Raw genomic sequence first — 18313 nt, forward strand, 5'->3', positions numbered from 1 at the left:
AACAAGATGAGCTTTAAGGTCCCTTCCAACCCAAACCATTCCATGATTCTACAACATAACACATTGCTCCAGGCTGCTCTGCAGAAGGCAAAATTAAGATGGAAGTTGCAGAAGAAATCCAAAGGCAGAGTACAGGGTAGAAAAAGAGGGTGCCAGCTTTGTGACTACAGTGATATCAGATAAGAGTGTTTTTGAACTTGTGAACATCCGTAGCCTGGTAAGAGCTTCCCTGGGAACTAGAAAAGTGAAAGGTTTGCAAAATTTAGTTCCTTTTATTTTTGTTCTGACTATATGAGAGTATCTACATTCTATTAAAGCGCCTTTAGTGTCCTTTGATCTGTAGCATAAAACCTCAAGGCAGCTTCCTGCTTCTTTACATGGTGCCAAAGCCACGTACAGGAATTTTGATCTCCATTTACATGAAACACGTTTGGAAGTGGAATTTTGAGAAGTGGGGTGTTATTACATGTTGTACTGTAAGGATGTTCATGAAAGTAAATGTTATTACATTCCAGAGTTAAACAGGTTGATTTTCCCAACACATTTGAGTGATAACGAACCACTGAGACCTGCTAAAACCATGGCTGCTTTTACCCATGTAAAGAGATTTCTCAGACATAGAGCCCAAACATTGCAAAAAGTCTTCACCAGCTGTGTGACCAGAAACTCTGAGTTCTTGTGGTTCAGGATTTTCATAGCATTTTTATATTTTATGGGGAACACCACTGACCTAACAGAATATTATAGCATTTAGGAATTGGATGCTTCCTAGCTAGGAGAACAAAATAGGATGTCAAAAGGAACAATGCATTTATACATTGTGCTAACACTGCCAATTTAGGATCATCTGCAGACTTCCTTAGGATCCCTTCCAGTCCTGAGCCCAAGTTGTTTACGAAGAAGTTGAAGAGAACAGGGCCAAGGATGGAGCCCTGTGGAACCCCACTAGTGACAGGTTGCCAGCCTGATAGAAATTACAGTTCTCTCTTTTTGCTTCCTTTCAACACCTGCCTTTTTGTAGGCTGGCTTCTTGCTATTCCTGCCTGGTTGCTTTTCTGTACTGTTATTCTCTGGCTCTATCATCTCAGTAAAAGCAATATGAATATCCTTCTGAAATAAAGGAAAAATCTCAATGTTTTTGCCTTGGATCCACAATACCACGTTGCCAAGAAAGGATTTGCATTTCTCAGAATTGCTCTCTGTTTATTCAGTTAAAGCATGTACTGCACTTCACAAAAGAAAAGGAAGTGATACAGAATTTTATATATATGTGTGAACGGCTTTGAAATTTTCTTTCTGGTGAAATAAAATCTGGTGTGTGAAGTGCGTTTGAGTAACAAGAAGCAGGATGGAAAATGAAGCCAGTTCTCTGAATTTGCAAAACTAAGAGGAACAAGGTTTGTGCTCTCTAAAAACACTGCACACCAGCTGCAGGTACACACCTTCTCAGAAAATTCCAGGGGAACATTATGTTTAAATGTAAGCATGCCTATGTTTTCCTGGATTGCTCCCCTTTGGGATCTTCATCCTTCTGTTGAGACAGTGCTCTGCATTGTCAAGGCTTGGGACTGCACCTTGCACCTTGCAAATTCTGCTGGCAACCTGTGAGCAGCCTTGAGCTTAGCTTGGAGGGAGAAAAGAGGGGTGTTACTCTTGCCAGACTAAAAGAGTGGTTTTCCTTTTCCCAGGTTGGGCTTTCTGCTATCTTTATGTGTCATTACGTGACAATATTTTCACTTCTACCCCAAACTTGCAAAAACTAATTTGAGAATGAAAAGGGGATTTAGTGCAACAGCTTATTTACCAGGTGCCTGACTTTTTAAAACTGGTTTGTTCCTATTCAGGAGGATAATCCACTTAGGAGTCAATTTCTGTCAGTATTCTCATGGGTGGTCTCTTGCTAATACTTTTAAGAGCTTCTTGAGATAACCACAGGATCCACTGCCTTTGTTTTACTAGAACTTCACACAGCTTAGCAAAGATACATAAGAAAAAAAAGAAAATTGTAAAGTAATATAGGCTGGTAAGATGGTTGTGATGGATTGACCTTAGCTGGCAGCCAGACACCCATCCAACCTCTCTCTCATTCCTGCTCTTCAGTAGGACAGGGGAGAAGATAAGAGGGAAAAGGTAATGGGTCATGATAAAAGCAGATAAATCACGTATCGGTTACCACCCTGCACAAAACAGACTTGACTTAGGGAAAGTGAATTACTTTTGCAAATTAAAATAGATTTGGATAGTGAGAAATGAAGACAAAAAGATCCAAGCAACACCTTGCTCCTGCTCCTTCTTCCCTCAATTTCACTCCTTTATTCCTAGCTTCAGTCCTCTCCTCACCCACCACCCCAGAGGCACAGGGGGATGGGGGCAATGGGGTCAGCCCATAACAGCTCCTCTCTGTGTCTCTTTCACCCCACACTGTTCCCCTGCTCCAGGGCTGATCCTCCATGGACTGCACTCCCATTAATCACCACTAGACACTCTGCAGGCACATTAAAGGTGAAGCCAGAATGTAGTCCTGACCCCAAAAAAATCCTGGTGGAACCTTGCTGAATCTGACAGCAGGCAGAAATCATTAGAACCATTTTAGAATGAAGAAAAAAAAGCCAGCTACTAAACCCTCAATTTCCAGAAAGAAATATTCCAGATAAGCCCTTAAAAGATCACCAAGGGCTTGCTAGACTGCCCACTTATGTGGAAAAGACCTTGCTTGTGAATTTCCAAGTAAACAAATCTTTGCTGTTACAAAAAGCCCAGGCTTGTCCTGTTGGAGTGCAACAGAAATACTGCAAACTGTAAGGTTTCAACAGAGCTGCTTCCGTAGTTCCAGGCCACACAAGTCTCCATTTAAATAACGGCATTTAGCTGCTCAAATGTGCCAACAGTTCCTCAAGTGGACAGGAACAAAGCAGAACTAAGGATCAATACATGTATTCAAATGTCCTTTCCAGCTGTTTAAGGAGACATATGCACACCATCCTCTTTTCATAAAGTAAGAAGCAATTTTCAGGATTTGAAAAAAACCCCAGAAGTTGAGACAGCTGATTTTAATGTAAGATAAATGAAAATAAGTCCATCAATCCAGTAAAAGAGGCCTGAGGGGCTCAAATCAGTTCTCCCTGTGGGAAGGAGTGTGTGTGTGTTGAAAGAGTGGTTTTGAGGACTGTGACGTTGCACAGGAGAAAGTGCAGTGTTAGCACTACCTGTTAGAAGGGTCTGGGGTTTGTCAGAGCAAGACAGAGGAAGAGAGAAGGGAGAGAAAAACAGTTCAGTTGTCTGTGTAATTTACACTGCTCAGTTTCTTTCCTAGTCCTGCTAGTGCATGGCTTTGGTTCAAAGCACAATGGCCATCTGCTGTCCCCTTCTTGTTCAGCACACTTAAAATCACACTTAGAACCCTTAGGATGGAAGGGTTCTTAGAGACCATCTCAGTTTTGGTTGGGGTTTTCTTTTAGGTTTTGGGGGGGGTGGGTGTTTCGTGTGTGTGTGTGTGTGTGTGTGTGCAAGGGACAAAGCACAAAGATTTGTGCTGGAAGGCTTTCAAGCTTCTCTTGCTAAACACTATTTCTTTGAAATGTCCCAGGGAAGAGCTTCTCAGATCATAAAATCCCAGCCCTCAGAGAACTTAGACATCCAGTTTCCAGACAGTTAATTGGCTCTGATGCTCAGTTCATGAGCAATACTAGCTGCACGTTTATGTAAGAACGATTTTTAACAGAAGAAAAATCAAGAGCCAACGTCGATTACTCAGCATAGCAGGATAAACTGTGTGCAGTGTTATTGATGTAAATGGTGCAAGTTTGTCTATTATTACAATTTACCTGACAGGAGGGCCAGTGGAGGCTGTGGAGATGATTTAGGGCCTGGAGCATCCCTGACAGGGAAAGGCTGAGGGAGCTGGGGCTGTTCGGCCTGGAGAGGAGCCCCAGCTGAGAGGGGCCCTCAGCCCTGGGTGTCCCTGTGTGCAGGGAGGGCTCCGAGCAGGGCCCAGGCTCTGCTCTGGGGGGCCCAGCCATGGCACCAGAGGAACGGGCAGGGACTGATCCCAGGAAGTTCCCCCTGGACAGGAGGCAGAACTTCTGTCCTGTGCAGTGACCGAGCACTGAACAGAATGTCCAGGGAGGGTGTGGAGTCTCCTCATGGGAGATACTCCAGTCTGGACACAATCCTGTGCCCTGTACTCTGGGATGCTGGAGCAGGGAGGTGGCACCAGCTGCCCCACTGTGGTCCCTTCCAGCCTGACCCATCCTGGGATTCTTTACTGAAACCTCTCAGTGATGATACACTTAGGATTGAAAAGGACTTCTTGTTCTTCTATACTGCTCTTATTTCTACTTCCTTGTCTTTCCACAGTCAAGATCCACACAACACAGGGCACTCCTGTTAACACCCTGCTTCACACTTAACCCTCCTTCTCCAGTTCCACTGCTGCAGTTCACTGGTAGCAAATGTTCCAGGCTGGACTAATTCCAGTGTGTTAATTCCATCCAAGCAATATTTGGTCTTACTGCTCACTCTGATTCACTGTTTGTTGCTCAAGCTGGATTCTTGTACATCAAGCTTTTCTTTAATTTAACACCCCCTCTATGCAAACATCATAATTTAGGGGCTGTATCATCTGCATTGTTATACTAATCTGTCCTGAGGCCAATGTGATAAGAGTTTCTGAATCTTGAAATTTTCAAGAAAAATTCATTCATAGTTGCATTTCTGCCTCCTGGGGAAAAATATAAAGATGACACATGCTTGTAAAGAAATAAGGCCAGAGAGCACTGGAGTTTTGTGGAAGGGAGTGCTCATTGTAGTTTATTCCTGCCATTTCATATTAATTCAAATATCTTCTGGAAGAATTGTAACGAGTGTGATCAAAGCCACCTTTTGTCCGTTCAATCTACAGAACTTACAGATGGTCACACTTTTACAACAGCTTTGCTTCCAATTTCATAAGCAGAAAGAAAATCTTTATCCAAAGGCACTGTGACGTTAAATAAATGCATTAATGGCCAAGGGATGCCTAACTCTACGTGTGTGTGTATTTACAGAAAGAGCTCTGGAATACATGGAAAAAAGAGAACTGATGAATCTGGATTCAGGTTTGACAGTTTGTGAAGCAACATCCGGCAAATCCATGAGGTACCAGCAATCAGCCTGTTGTCATGGCTAACCCCATTAGCAGCTCAGCCCCGCAGAGCCACTCACTCCCTCACACCTGGGGGATGGGGAAGAGAACCAGAAGAGTAAGACTGAGAAAACTTGTGGGCTGAGATAACAACACTCTAATAGACAAAGCAAAAGCTGCACACACAAGAAAAGCCAAAACAAGGATTTAACTCACAGCTTCCCCTGGGCAGCAGGTGCTCAGCCATCTCCAGGAGAGCAGGGCTCCATCACATGTAACTGTGACCTGGGAAACACCAGCACTCCAAACATCCCCCCTTCCCTCTTCCCCCAGCTTTGTACACTGAGCATGATGCCATATGGGAAATCCCTTTGGTCAATTGGGGTCAGCTGTCCCAGCTGTGTCCCCTCCCAATTCCTGTGCACCCTGCTGGCTGCTGAGATGAGGTGAGAAGCAGAAAAGATGCTGTGTAATCACTGCTCAACAATAGCTAAAACATCTCTGTTATCTACACTGTTTCCAGCACGAATCCATGGTAGCTCCTGTGAATGAAATGAGCTCTGTCCCAGCCCAAACCCACACACCTACAGAAAACGGTGTTGTGCTGAGGGATAGAAGTGCTGAGCAGTCTTCCAGCCCCTGCCCCTGGCCTGCTGATGGGCTTGGGCAAGTCCTTTTATTTTTACCCTTCCAACTGCATCCTGGAATTGGTGCCCTTCTTTGCTATGTGCTCACAGACCCATAGTTTAAAATGATACCCAAAACCCCAGACTTTTCAGACATGAGGGTAAGAGACAGGAGCTCTACTAGACCCGAAGGAAGGCAGGCTATGTCTGTATGGCAGAATAGAGCACAACAGGGAAGGACTAAACAAATAGATAAATAAATTTCAGCCTGTGAGTTTAAATGTTTCAATGACATCTTTTTTGCTGCTGCAGTGTGGGATAACCACTCACAGACATTCATTTATGTCAATAGGTGTCTTTGTTTCAGCCCTAGCTCTGATCATGCCTTCTGGGTGCTGCTTTTGCACCTCATCATACAAACAGGCTCTGCTGTGACACAGTAGAGGCTTAGAATTGAAACCTAAGCTGGAGATTTACTCATGGAACTCCCTCAGTTTAACCTGGAAGCCTCTGTGTTGCAGCTCAGCCTTTAGAAAGTGCATTTTGTTGTCAGACCAGCAGTTCAAGTTCTTTCAAATGTGCACTATGAGGCAGCTGGAGTCCTGGGCTGAGCTGCCTGTTCTGTGGCAGGAGGAGCTGAGTTCTGCTTTGCAGCCCACGTCGCTGTTTTCAGTCTGCCTTTGTCTCCACACGCAATGAAGGTGGTGCTGTCACACCCACAAGAAGGGGTGGCATCTGCAGTTGTCACCACTGTGCATAGCTGGAGCTGGTAACTGTGCAGGCACCAGAACATCACCAAGTGACATTACTCAGGCTTGGCAGTTAGAAGGGGGGAGTCTGTGTGCACCCAGGAGCACGTCAGGATGGGGAGTGACATGAGCTCACATCCCTTTGCCTACTCCCACAGAGCCCCTGAAGCTCCAGGCTGCCAAGCTCTACATGATGTGCAGGGAAATCCTACACAACAGTCCCACCGTCTTTCCTTGCAGGTGCTGTGAGAGAGTCTGGACCCTCAGATATCTCCATGTTCTGCCAAAAAGTCTGAAAACTCCAGGCTAAAACACCACTCCCCCATCCCCAGACATAGGGATGTTTGATACACAGCAAGCCCTGGTGCTTTATGGGCCTCAGCAGCAGTAGGGTTCTGTAAGCTCTGCATATTAATCCATATCTCCTGGGAGGAAAGAAGAGGCTGAGGCAAGGCTCTACCTGGAGAACCCAAAAGACACAAGGAAAGAGTGGGTTACACAATAAATTAAACTCAACCCAGATTACAGTTTGTGAAGAGGAAGCTGAGGGAGCTGGGGGGGGTTCAGCCTGGAGAAAAGGAGGCTCAGGAGGGACCTTCTGGCTCTGCACAGCTCCCTGACAGGAGGGGGCAGCCAGGGGAACTCAGGCTCTGCTCCCGGGGAACAGGGACAGGATGAGAGGAAATGGCCTCGAGATTGTACACGGTTACCTCTGGGTGGTTGTGACTGCTTTAGGAGGGAAAAGACTGCTGAGGTGTGTGTGCAGTGATGGAAAGAGACTGAGAGTTTGGCCTTCTAGCTCTCCTTTATGGACTAAAGTTTAAAAAGAAACCCAAATAAGGAGTGTGGGGTTTGGTTCAGGGTTGGTTTCTGTTCTTTTTTTTTTTTTTTTTTTCCATTTCAGAGTCTAAATATCCTGCTGTAAAGGATGCTGACAAGTTCAGGGGAAAACTGATTCAGAGGACAAAGTTCTGTTTCATGTGAGGCCTGGTGATATGGCTGGTATGTAGGTGTCCGTGAAATAAACTTTATTCGGGCTCCAGTTCACAGTATCGATTTGTCATTTATTATCAGATAATAAACCCATAATGATTTAGATACGTTGCTTATAAATCATACTCGAGCAGCACTTCTGACTAATCTGTTCCATGACTATCAAAGGTTCTTCTTTTTTTTTTTTCCCCCTAAACCTTTCTGTTTCTGCACTTAACACCGTTACCAGCATTGAACATCAGAAGGGAACACATCAGTAATGTAAGTTTACAGCCCCAAACTTTTTTCAGGTCCCTTTTAATGTAACAAAAACCTGCAAAAGCCTGTATAAACATTATTTTCAACAGACCCATGTAGATTTGCAGACGTTTTCTGTGTTGAACTTGGAGGGAATTTTCTAAGTGGGAATAAGGCACAAAACCAAGAGCGTAGCTCTTAGCAGGAAATGTCAAGCACAGGACTCCATGTCTGAGTGTTCTAAATGTATTTTTAGGTTTTAGAAGGTGTTTATGTTTCAATTAAAATCTGTGAGGCTTCCCCCTGGCCTGAAATAGAGGACAAAAACACTGTCATCAAACTATCCTGTAGCAAACACGTGGGTAATGAAAGAGGAGTTAAAGGTAATACAGGCAACTCAGGTTTTCCATCTGTGGAGTTGTTGGCTCAAGCAGGGAATAGTTCAAGCAATGTAGGAACAGCAGCTCCTTGTAACTACTGTTACAGTAAAGTATTGAAACATTATTGTAAAAAAAATTGATCGTATTTTTTTTAATTTTAGTTTTAGTTAGTGTTAAGGCATCCTCAATATCACCTAAATTTGTCTATTAAACCATTAAAGTACTTTGTGGGTGGAGCAGGTTAGAATTTGAGTTACCTTTTTGAAGCTGTGTGGTTGCAGTTACATTAACCCCAAAACATCTTATACTGATACATGTATTTCTTGTTTCTCTTTCTTTCAGGTGGATAGGCTGTGCAAGATCACACACAGGAGCACAAAACAGCCACAATACAAATTGTACTCTCTAGTCTCATGAGAACCAGCAAACCTTTCATACCTGTGTAAGTCCATTTTTGGGCTTTGACCAACAAGGTTTTTTTCTATTAGTAAAAATGATGGGTTTTAATCTTCATTTTCTCCTGTATTCTGAAGGGCAAGAAGAGACAGAATGGTGACTGAAAACACCATTGAAGCTGCTCTGAAAGAGGTAACTTAGTGACTTCCTTTGTTGTGTTTCTCAGCCTTCGTCAGAGCCATAGCACGGTGTGTAACTGCTCTGGAGGCAGGAAAAGCTGAGACAGGATGCAAATGACTGCATTAAAGCTGCTCTTTCCATAGCTCTGAGGGACAGGCTCACAGATGGCAGGGGATGTCACCTACGCGGCCGTGGCGATGCTGCCGAGGGAAAGGCTGCACGCTCCCTCTGGGACATCAAACCCAGGTAAAACATCTTGAGCACGCACTGCTGGCTCTCTTGTACTCTCTCTCTTTCTCTCTCACCTTTTGAATTGGGTGAAACTAGAAGAATGCCATAAAACGCTGTATGGGAAGGGTGAGAAGTTGGAAATAGTGGATGAGATCCTCACCGTACAAATCAGCCAAGCTGCTCCCAAATCAGAACAGCCGAGGAGCAGCAGCTCAGGTCTGGTCCCAGGATTTAAGTAACAGAACGAGAAAGAAAAAGTGTTTCTGGTTTGAATAAAGAGCATAATATTTCTTTTTAAATGACTCATGATCAAGACAATGCTCCACTGAATTATTACCTAGCCCACAAATCAGATAAATGTTTATGTTCATGGGAAAGGAGTAGTAAATTAACCAGTAAATCAGAAGACTAGTGGCAGTCAAAAGTGCAATCGCTGTCACTGAAGGAAGTACTGAATGACTCCTAAAAACTTCCTTCTCTTTCTCTTTAATTTTCCAGTGGTGATTTTCCAGAACCAAATTATCAATCTGTGATCACTTCACATATTTGTAAAAAAACCCCAAAGGATTAAGCCAGTATTAAGGGTGAGATGATTTAAACTAAATTTTCTGAAGAAGTAACATTTCTACTACTTGGAAAAAAAATGTAATTCATTCATGAAAGCTTTTGGACAAAATCCTGGATCACAGCTAATGTGAATGAGAGCTTCTCATTATGAGCAAATAGGAAATGCTTGTGGCATCAGACTAAGGGTATTTTCATGCTTTTGTTAGTAATTAATCCCTCAAGGAAACAACATTGTGTAATGAGCATTTTTAGATGTTCTGCTTACAATGGAGATTAATAATGATGATGATGCTCTGAATACATCCACTTAAATGACAGAAAATAATATCTTTTCTATATTTTTACAAGGCTGGTATCCAAAAGATAAAAGTGATTTCACTTTATTATATCTATGACATGAAATGCTACCTTAGACTGTGTGTTCATGCACCCATGGATGTTGTTTGCACTGCTGTAACCTGTGCAACACAAAGAAGGCTTGCCTGGAATTTTCGCCAGTATCCAAAGTGATAAAATTTATTTGTGAAGGGAGATGGACATCAAATCTTGATTAGAAGACATCCAAAACTATTCCTTGATCATGCTGCCTAAAGGAAAGGCTCAATTTTGGACAGGCCAGTTTCAATGAAATTTATCATTAACATCTGGATGGTTCTTATTAATTTTTTGTTGAACTGATTTTAACTCTTGATATTTTCCCACATGAAGCTACTGGCCATGGTAATTAAGTGATTTCTCAATGCTCTTTCGTCTTTAAATACTTAACTTCTCAAAAATGCTTGTCATTTTTGTGGATGTTCTCCTGTTCATACTCCAGTGCTTCCATCTCCTTTAAAAAATGGGCACCAGAGATTCACACAGTATTTCTACATGTCTTTGTTATGGTGTCTCACTTATACAGGGACCAAAATCTCTTAAATAATCTTTTCCTCGCTGTTTATAGCTCCCAGTCTCCCCCACTCTTATGTCTGATTATACTCAAATATGTTTTTTTTGATTGGGCTTGAACTTACAGGTGGACTTCAGCTGTCACTCAGGGGCTCTGAATAACAAGGACGAGGGGATTCTTGGATGCTCTGCCAGAGTGTGTTGAGGAGCATTTAGTAATGGCACTATCTGTGCACAGGCTTTGGTAGGTGCAGGTGCTATTACTGTGCATGTGCTTCAAAACAGGTGTTCAAAAGTAGAAAAGGGTTCCCAAATCCCAGCAAGGATAAATACCACCTGGGAATCCATTTTCCAGTGAAAGACTGGCAGTTTTTGTGTCCTGGTTCCCTCACAGATAATTTGAGAGTTGCCTGATTATTAATCATGAGTGGCTACACAGAGCTTTCCTTGGGAGAAGAACAAACCAAGGAGAGTTCAAGTCCATCACCAAACTAACCCACAAGTAGTTGTAGCCTGCTATTGGTTGTGCCCTTAACTTCTTGTTCCCCTCCTTAACCTCCTGAGCTGCTCCAGGTGTTGACCAGGTCCACCTGGAGCCTCTCCAGCTTCCCCCAGATCCCTGGATGGGCCACCCCACATCTGGACACAATATTCCCTCATGGACAACCCCCAAGGAGCACTCCCAGTCTGCACATTCACCAAGCAGAAGCTTCCAATAAGCAGAGATGTTTTTCTGCACCTGACAGCAGGCACAGAGAAGTGACATGAAATCTCAGTTTTAGTGACTGACAGAGATCTCCACCTTGTTGTTGAATTAGGTGAGGGTGTGAAAGCATCCGGCACAATGAAGATTATGTGGTAGTTTAAAATCCCCTGCTGACTTCTGAGGACTTCACATTCCAATAATCATGTGCCCGTACACACTGTAATAGAAGGAATCATTTTGTTTAAATATTCAGGTTGCATGGATATTTTTTTTTTCTTACAGACTTAGAGATATTCTTTAAAGGAATGAATGTTAATTTGAGAGACAAATTATTTCACAACCCTAGCAGACTGTCTAAAGTACATATTTTAGAAGTGCCTCCATTTATAGGGCTAGTGGATCTAACAGTTTAAATGTCCTGAGTGGTTTTGGAAAATTATTTGCATTCTAAGAAGAAAAACTTTTAGGGCACTTGATTTGAGTACAATTAAATGTAATTTGCAATTTTTCTGTAGTTCATTAAACTAATAAATTGAAGTAAAGCAAACAACCACTTTATTAGGTCAGATTCTCTAAAGCATAGACTGTCTCCCCTATATGAATAACCCTCATTTGCCAATCAGGTGCTCAGTGGTTTTTTTTTTTTACTGTAAAACCTCTCCAAACTTCAGCAATTCTCATATGAAATGCCTCATTTTAGCTTAATGAGATTCTCTTCTTCTGCCAAGTTTTTCCCTGATCAGTGAAATTTAATTCAACAGTTCTTTTTAAAAGCCCCAGTGGTTACAAACCAAGGCGGTAGCCCAGATGCTTATTCTTGATACAGATGGATAAAATCTCTCCTTTTATGGAACCAAAAGCAGTGTCCCAAAGGTCCAAACATCTTCCATAACACTAACCAGTAGCTCTGCAAAATACTCAGGTAAATGATACTGAAAACACATTCAGAAAGAAACCACACGCTTTTAACCCACACCGTGCGATTTTAATGCCATTTTTGGTTTTGTTTTGGCAACGTGCTTCTGGAAAAGGATGTCTTCAATCATCAGGTCTACTCCTCTGCTGCTACAGGCACCACCTGAAATATCCTGGGATAAACACTCACAAGTCAGGAACGGCACCAGGAATTACCTTGCTGCAGCAGCATTTCTCTGAGTGCTGGTTTTCCTTTTGGCATCTCTCTGCCCTACAAAGCAGTCACGGCTCTGGTGCCCCTCCAGCCCCTGTGGTACCTTCTGAGATGGCTTAGCAACAGCTGAGATGCTTGCCATGGATAGTATCCAGGTCTTTCCCATCCTTCCACCTGTTTGCCTGCCTCCTGCTCCAGCCACACAGCACCCAACAGTTCGAAGCTTATGGAGGAGGCTTTTCCTGCCTGACAGCAAAATCATCATCTTGCCTGTCATTGCCTAGGAAAAGGAAAATGCTGAACAAGCAGCCCTGGAAACACACACCCCTTTTCATACAGACTCAGCCTTTATTGTTCCTCCCCTTGGTGATTTGCACAGCCACAAATGTCAGCGTTTCCCTCTCCCTACAGGAAACATGATCACATATGCTGAGCTGCATGTGAAGCCTCAACCCCAAGGGAACAGCAGAGCAGAGACTTCCGCAGCTGGTACCGTGCAATTTTGTTTGGTTACTAATTATAGATGCAGTTTTTCCTATTGCCCAACAGTGAAACCTGTTATCAAGAGCCTTTACGTGCACTCTCTCAATGAAGGACTGATCTATCATTTCATCTGCTGCTTTTTTTCTGCTGCCTTCTCAGATTACACACTTTCCTTTAAAAAATAATATTGAGAGACGTTTTAAAAATAATTTCTAAAAATACCTTTGTGTCCTACATGACAATGTAGTAAAGCAAAGTAAAATTCCATGGCTTTTTTACGAACCTTCCTGTAACTGTCTCTGAAGGAAGAGCCCCAGGGACACATTTGGCTTTGGAAGCAGGTAATGCCCAGGTCTCTATGTGCCATTAGTGCCCTGGCGATTGTCACCTTCCCTGCACCGAAGGACCTGCCTGCCAGGGAAAGGGAACATTACACCAGATAGCTCAGGCAGCCAGAGGATGGAGCAGTTGCTCATCTCATGCAGACAAGGTCCGGGAAACAGAGGTTGTAATGGTGCAAGTCTGTGTCTTGCAGAACTGGCACTTTAACCCCAAATTTCGTCAGGTTCTGCGGCTTCCTGAGTGTTTCACTCTGACACAGGGTGAATGCCAAACAGATGGAGATGCTTGGTTTGATGTACTTCCCTGTTCCAGGCGGTGTCAGTATGGGGCTTTTTTTCCTGTGCATTTAGGGGAGGTGTCTGAGCTGTGGGACAGGCATCTGATGCTTGGGAGCAGAGAGGAGGAACACCCCGCAGCCATCCCTGACACCACAGCCCGTCCCTGACAGACACCACAGCCATCCCCCAAACTTTCCCTGAATTGCTCTGAAAGGTCCTGCAGGGGGTGTGTGGGTGGGTGGGAGGAGGCAATGCTGCAGAAGAACAACTCAAAGGAGAAAAAGCAAATTCTTAGAAAATCATTTGCTCTATGTGACCAAATGTTTTGATTTCACTTCCACGTATGCAAAATGAACGCAGATTTTTAATAAGTAAAATGCCATTGCACCCTTCTGACAGCAGAGTGATTTTTAGGCAGATGATTTCTCTGTTGTTTCCCCAATGTTAATTTTAACAGTGCCGGGACCTTAAGCTGCTCTTCCTCCTGCCTCCCTCCAGGCTGCCGGCAGAGGTGCTCAGCCTGGTTCTACGTGGCACTGGTCCTGGGTGTCCTCATGCTCATTTTCCTGGGAGTCGTGGTCATACAAGCCAAGCAATGTGAGTAGATTCTACCTCCTGCTTCATCCCTTCATTGCAGACATGGTTAAACCTCTGAAAGAGCTGAGAGAAAATTTCCCCTGGTGTCTCACTAAAAGGTGTCAATTTATACAAAAATACAGGAAATGAGAGTCTGTGTACAGGTCTTGGAGTGACAGGGCAAGGGGGAATGGCTTCACACTGACAGAGAGCAGGTTTAGATTGGATATGAGGAAGAAATTCTTCCCTGTGAGGGTGCTGAGGCCCTGGCACAGGTTGCCCAGAGAAGCTGTGGCCGCCCCATCCCTGGCAGTGTCCAAGGCCAGGTTGGATGGGGCTTGGAGCAACCTGGGGTAGTGGAAGGTGTCCCTGCCCATGGCAAGGGTTTGGAACCAGATGATCTTTAAGAACCTTTCCAAGCCAGGCCATTCCATGAACACCTTCTCAGCAGGGCTTTGCTCACTGAGCCTTACTCACTGAGTTTGCTCATAACTGTGTCTGTACCAGGCAACGTACACAGAGACATCCTCACATTCACAGTACAGCTCTGGGTACAAAGGCTGCATTTCCTTATCCTTCTTGTTAACCATGATCTCTCTCTCTTTTTTTTTTTTTTTTTTTTTTTTTTTTTTTTTTTTTTTTTTTTTACTTTGGGCTGTTCAAGTTTCAAAGGGCAGAGCAGGAAAATCAGAAAGTTTGCCCCAGTATGGTCTGAACAGCAACAGCAGTGACATTTCTTCAGAGAGGACCGTCTCAGCAGCGCTTCTGAAATGGCTCATGGAGGAGCTGTGTGAAGATGGACAGGGTGAGGCACATTAGTCCTTTCCCGCATGGAGGATGTTCTGTTGTCTCTGTTCCCATTTCTCCGACACCCTGCAGTTTATGGGAACTCACTGGTGCTAGCCAGGAAGTGTGATGTTCCTGCAGAGCAGTGATAACAGAAACTAACATTTTAATCATAATAGTCTTGCTCCTCTTTTGGTATAAAGTTTCCAGTACTTTTGTTACATTTTTTTCTGCCAGGAGCTGCTGTCAGAAATGCCATATATTGTAGATCCTCCTCTTGTCCTGGAAAACACTTTCCCAATAATGGTTCATAAACAGGGGGAGGAATTCCATTCATGGTAGGAGCTAAAGGTTCCCCCTGTCCACCCACAGGGACAACATGCGAGCTGTGTCCCCCTGGGTGGCAGCTGCACGGGGGCAGATGTTACTTCTTCTCTGAGGAGGCCAGGAGCTGGGAGGACAGCCGGAAAAACTGCCTGGCCAGGAAATCCCAGCTGCTTGTCACTGAGAATGAAATTGAGATGGTGAGTCTTGCAGCACAAGTGCAAGTGTGTCACAGGCCACAGGCAAACATTTCTCCAAGGGAAAATGGCCTGGATGTCAAGTGTACACATAGACAAGCAAGAGCCCCACCAGGGAGAGCATCTGACTCTCCCTGCACAGGAGCTGGGTTTGGGAATGTCAGCAGAGTAGAGCTGAAGAGGAGAAGCACAAGAGGTGCCAAGTGTGGAAGCCAGAGTAGTTTTGAGTGGGAAGAGGAAATGCTGGGGACTTTCCACCGGTTTCCAGCACGTGGCTCTGGGAAGAGAGGAGCCTGGTCATGTATATGGGCTGATGTAAGGGGCTGCTCTGCTATGGCTGCATCACTGTCCTTGCTCTCCATGAGGGAACAAAAGCTGTGCATGAGGCAGGACAGTGAGCTGGGCATAGCAGGAAAGATCTTCTGTCAGGTAACATCCTTCTGATTGGTCCACAGGAATTTATAGACAACAAAGAGAAAGATACCAAATATATCTGGATTGGCTGGAACAGTGAAGTCATGGAGAAACAACGGAGTTCAGTGGAAGATCACAGAGTAAAAGAAAATAGGTGATGATTTGTGGGGGGAGGATATCTTTGGGAAAAGCAAAGCGTGGTATCTCTGCTTGGAAATACAACTCTGAATCTGAGCTAATTACCCAAAGCACAGATCCAACCCTGCAGCCTCAGGCACATATTCAGAGTCATTCCATGGCCAGTTCCAGGTCAACAGGCTCCTGCTGGGCACTTGTGGAAACTGTTTTCTGCCTCTAGGACCAACCACAGCCACAACTCATGTATTTATTAATGCAGAGAATTCTGCTGAAATCCCTGCCAACAAACTCTCTCACTTTACAGACCATGTGCCTCTGTTAAAGGTCTATTTACAGACCATGTGCCTGTTCACATAGCATGGGCTGGGATCTGTGTAGCTTTCTTCAGCATTGTGGCTGCATGGGGAGGATCCTTATCCTTGTGACAATCCCAAGCATCCATCCCTCAGGAGCCAGCAGTCCCTGCTGGGGGTGCCCATCCCATCCCTGCACGGCTGCTGTGCTTCAAGGGGGTGATCGAGTGAACATCACGCGCCCCCCTTACTCGGAGCACCACCAGGATTTTTAACCAGTGCTGAGTTTAAAGCTGAGTTTAAAGCTGACAACTGCATTCCTTCTGGTCTCTCAGCAGGACAGCTCTAAAAGGAATCGAGGCTGACAAGAACTGTCCTGTTTACAGAAGGAAAAATGTGATCCAGGCAGACAACTGCCAGACGTTAAAGAAGTGGATCTGTAAGAAGAACGCAACTTTGCTGGTGCTCTGAGCTACATTTCCAGAACACAGGCAGAGCTTCTTGTCAGAAGACCCGTTTGCTCATAAACCAACTTGTGATGTAAACAAATTTTATCAGACTTGCAGGGAGATTTGCACTTTGCTGTGCTGTGCTCCCGAAGAAGACAGGTCCTGCAACAGGGCTGCAAGCTGGCACATGTGGATTTGGGGGTGCTGAGCCTTCACACGGACAGACTGTGGCAGCAGCTGTCTCAGGAAAGGGCACAGGAGAAGAGATACTCCTGAGGAGGAGCACTGTGCACATGAACTGTGTGATGTGCAGGAATTATGGCCCCTGTGGGGAATGAAGGCGATGCTGGGTCCACTGCTGTCACCCCTGCCTCAGGCAGCTGCCGAGCTGAGGACTTCTTATTTTGGTTTCAGGAGTTTTGTGTTTTCTGAAGTTTGTGATTTTGTTTTTTTTTTTTTTCCCCTGGGATCTAATTGTGACTCACAGAAGCCATGTGAGGGCTGGAAAAAAATGCATTTATTGGACAATATCTTATTCAAAGCTGCTGCACAGCTACTGGGTGTAGACAGCAGACCAGGCATGGAGTGACTTGTAACACTTGTGGTTAATGTGCTGATTGCTCCCATCCTCTTCTGACGCTGAACCTTGGAATCTGGAGGGATTAACTAGGGAAGGGGCTTGGACTGTAAGACAACATTGCAGTGCAAGGAAGTAAAGTTGATAACCTTCCTCTCCACCTATATTTCGTCCCTCTACATTTCAAGTTCTAATGCGGAACCACAGTTATGGTATGATGAGGTACCAAAGCCAAAGACTGATGAAATTAATACCTGTGAGTGCACTCAGTAAATGTATTGCTTAGGCATTGAAGTGTCATGAATAAATGCTATTTCTGGGTCTGGAATACAAAAATGCTAAGAGTATTCTGACCTAGTGCCTTTGTTAGATTCAGATATTTGAAAAGAATGAAGAAATGTCATGATTTGAAGGTGTACTCTAACAAAAATGGCACAGAGTGGAATTTAAGTCCTTATAGCAATGAGAAAGAGAAACAAGTCTAACATGGCTTTTGAGATGTAGAGCCTTTAAGCTCATTTTTGCTGTGATACGCACAAATAAAGGCAGCTGCAGTTTCAGAGAGATGTTTTTTCACACTTGAACATGCCTGGGGAGGGTTAATGTCCAGCACTTTGGGGTTGCAGATTAAAAAAGTGAACTGTACCCTCAGAGACTTCCCTTCAAACAACAACAACAAAAAAAGTCCAAACACAGATTTACCCTGTAGAATGCAGCACCAGCAGCTCAAGACTCATATGAGAAACTGCTGTTATGTAAGAGGAAACAACAACAACAAAAATCCCCCAAACTCAGCACAGCACGTGAGGGGAGGAGGATTGATTTTTTCACTCTAGACAGAGAAGCAAAGAAAAGGAAGGAGTCTGAAATGAGTAAAATAACCATCTATACCTATAAAATACATGCTTTATAGAGAGGTAAGTTCTCACTGCTGAGAAATTCTAACTTCAGCATCACTTACTCACAGCACACCCTTCCCCATGCAGTGAAGTTGACAATTGCTGGTTTTATGGCAGATCTTTCTTGATTCATGCTGAATTTAACAAGAAAAGCAAACTTCCGCGTGCTGCTTCTCTCAAATTAGTTGCGGTGTTAAGGTTTTAACAATATTCATGAAACATCTGCTATTTGGGCCTTCTCGCTATTATTCATGTAATTAAACAAGTTTTTTGCAGGGCCCTACTGAAGCTCTTACCTACAATTTAGGCAGTCACTGATTTAAAAAGAAATTACCATTGTAGTACTTTATCAA

General features: G+C 44.0%; 1 protein-coding gene across 2 annotated transcripts; it reads left to right on the plus strand.

The window, feature by feature from the left end:
* Window positions 1–8792: 8792 nt before the first annotated feature.
* LOC116442419 (killer cell lectin-like receptor subfamily F member 1) lies at window positions 8793–17604 on the plus strand. Of its 2 annotated transcripts, none has more exons than XM_032105354.1 (7): window positions 8793–8929; window positions 12616–12693; window positions 13806–13904; window positions 14548–14688; window positions 15042–15193; window positions 15646–15758; window positions 16371–17604. In XM_032105354.1, the coding sequence occupies exons 1-7, from the start codon at window positions 8848–8850 to the stop codon at window positions 16504–16506; spliced, it is 801 nt and encodes a 266-aa protein (XP_031961245.1). In that variant the 5' UTR covers window positions 8793–8847; the 3' UTR covers window positions 16507–17604. The 2 variants fall into 2 exon arrangements, with proteins under 2 accessions (XP_031961245.1, XP_031961246.1); XM_032105355.1 differs by having other exon boundaries at window positions 16374–17604.
* The last annotated feature ends 709 nt before the right edge of the window (window positions 17605–18313 follow it).

This window comes from Corvus moneduloides, chromosome 4, assembly GCF_009650955.1.
Source record: "Corvus moneduloides isolate bCorMon1 chromosome 4, bCorMon1.pri, whole genome shotgun sequence".
NCBI lineage: Eukaryota > Metazoa > Chordata > Aves > Passeriformes > Corvidae > Corvus > Corvus moneduloides.

What these genes read in the sequence shown, in the direction of transcription:
- LOC116442419 (XM_032105354.1), top strand. Translation starts at nt 8,848, where the DNA reads ATGGCAGGGGATGTCACCTACGCGGCCGTGGCGATGCTGCCGAGGGAA. An exon ending in AGCAGAGACTTCCGCAGCTG is followed by an intron (nt 12,694 to 13,805) that starts GTACCGTGCAAT and finishes GCCTCCCTCCAG; the next exon opens with GCTGCCGGCAGAGGTGCTCA. An exon ending in GCTGTGTGAAGATGGACAGG is followed by an intron (nt 14,689 to 15,041) that starts GTGAGGCACATT and finishes GTCCACCCACAG; the next exon opens with GGACAACATGCGAGCTGTGT.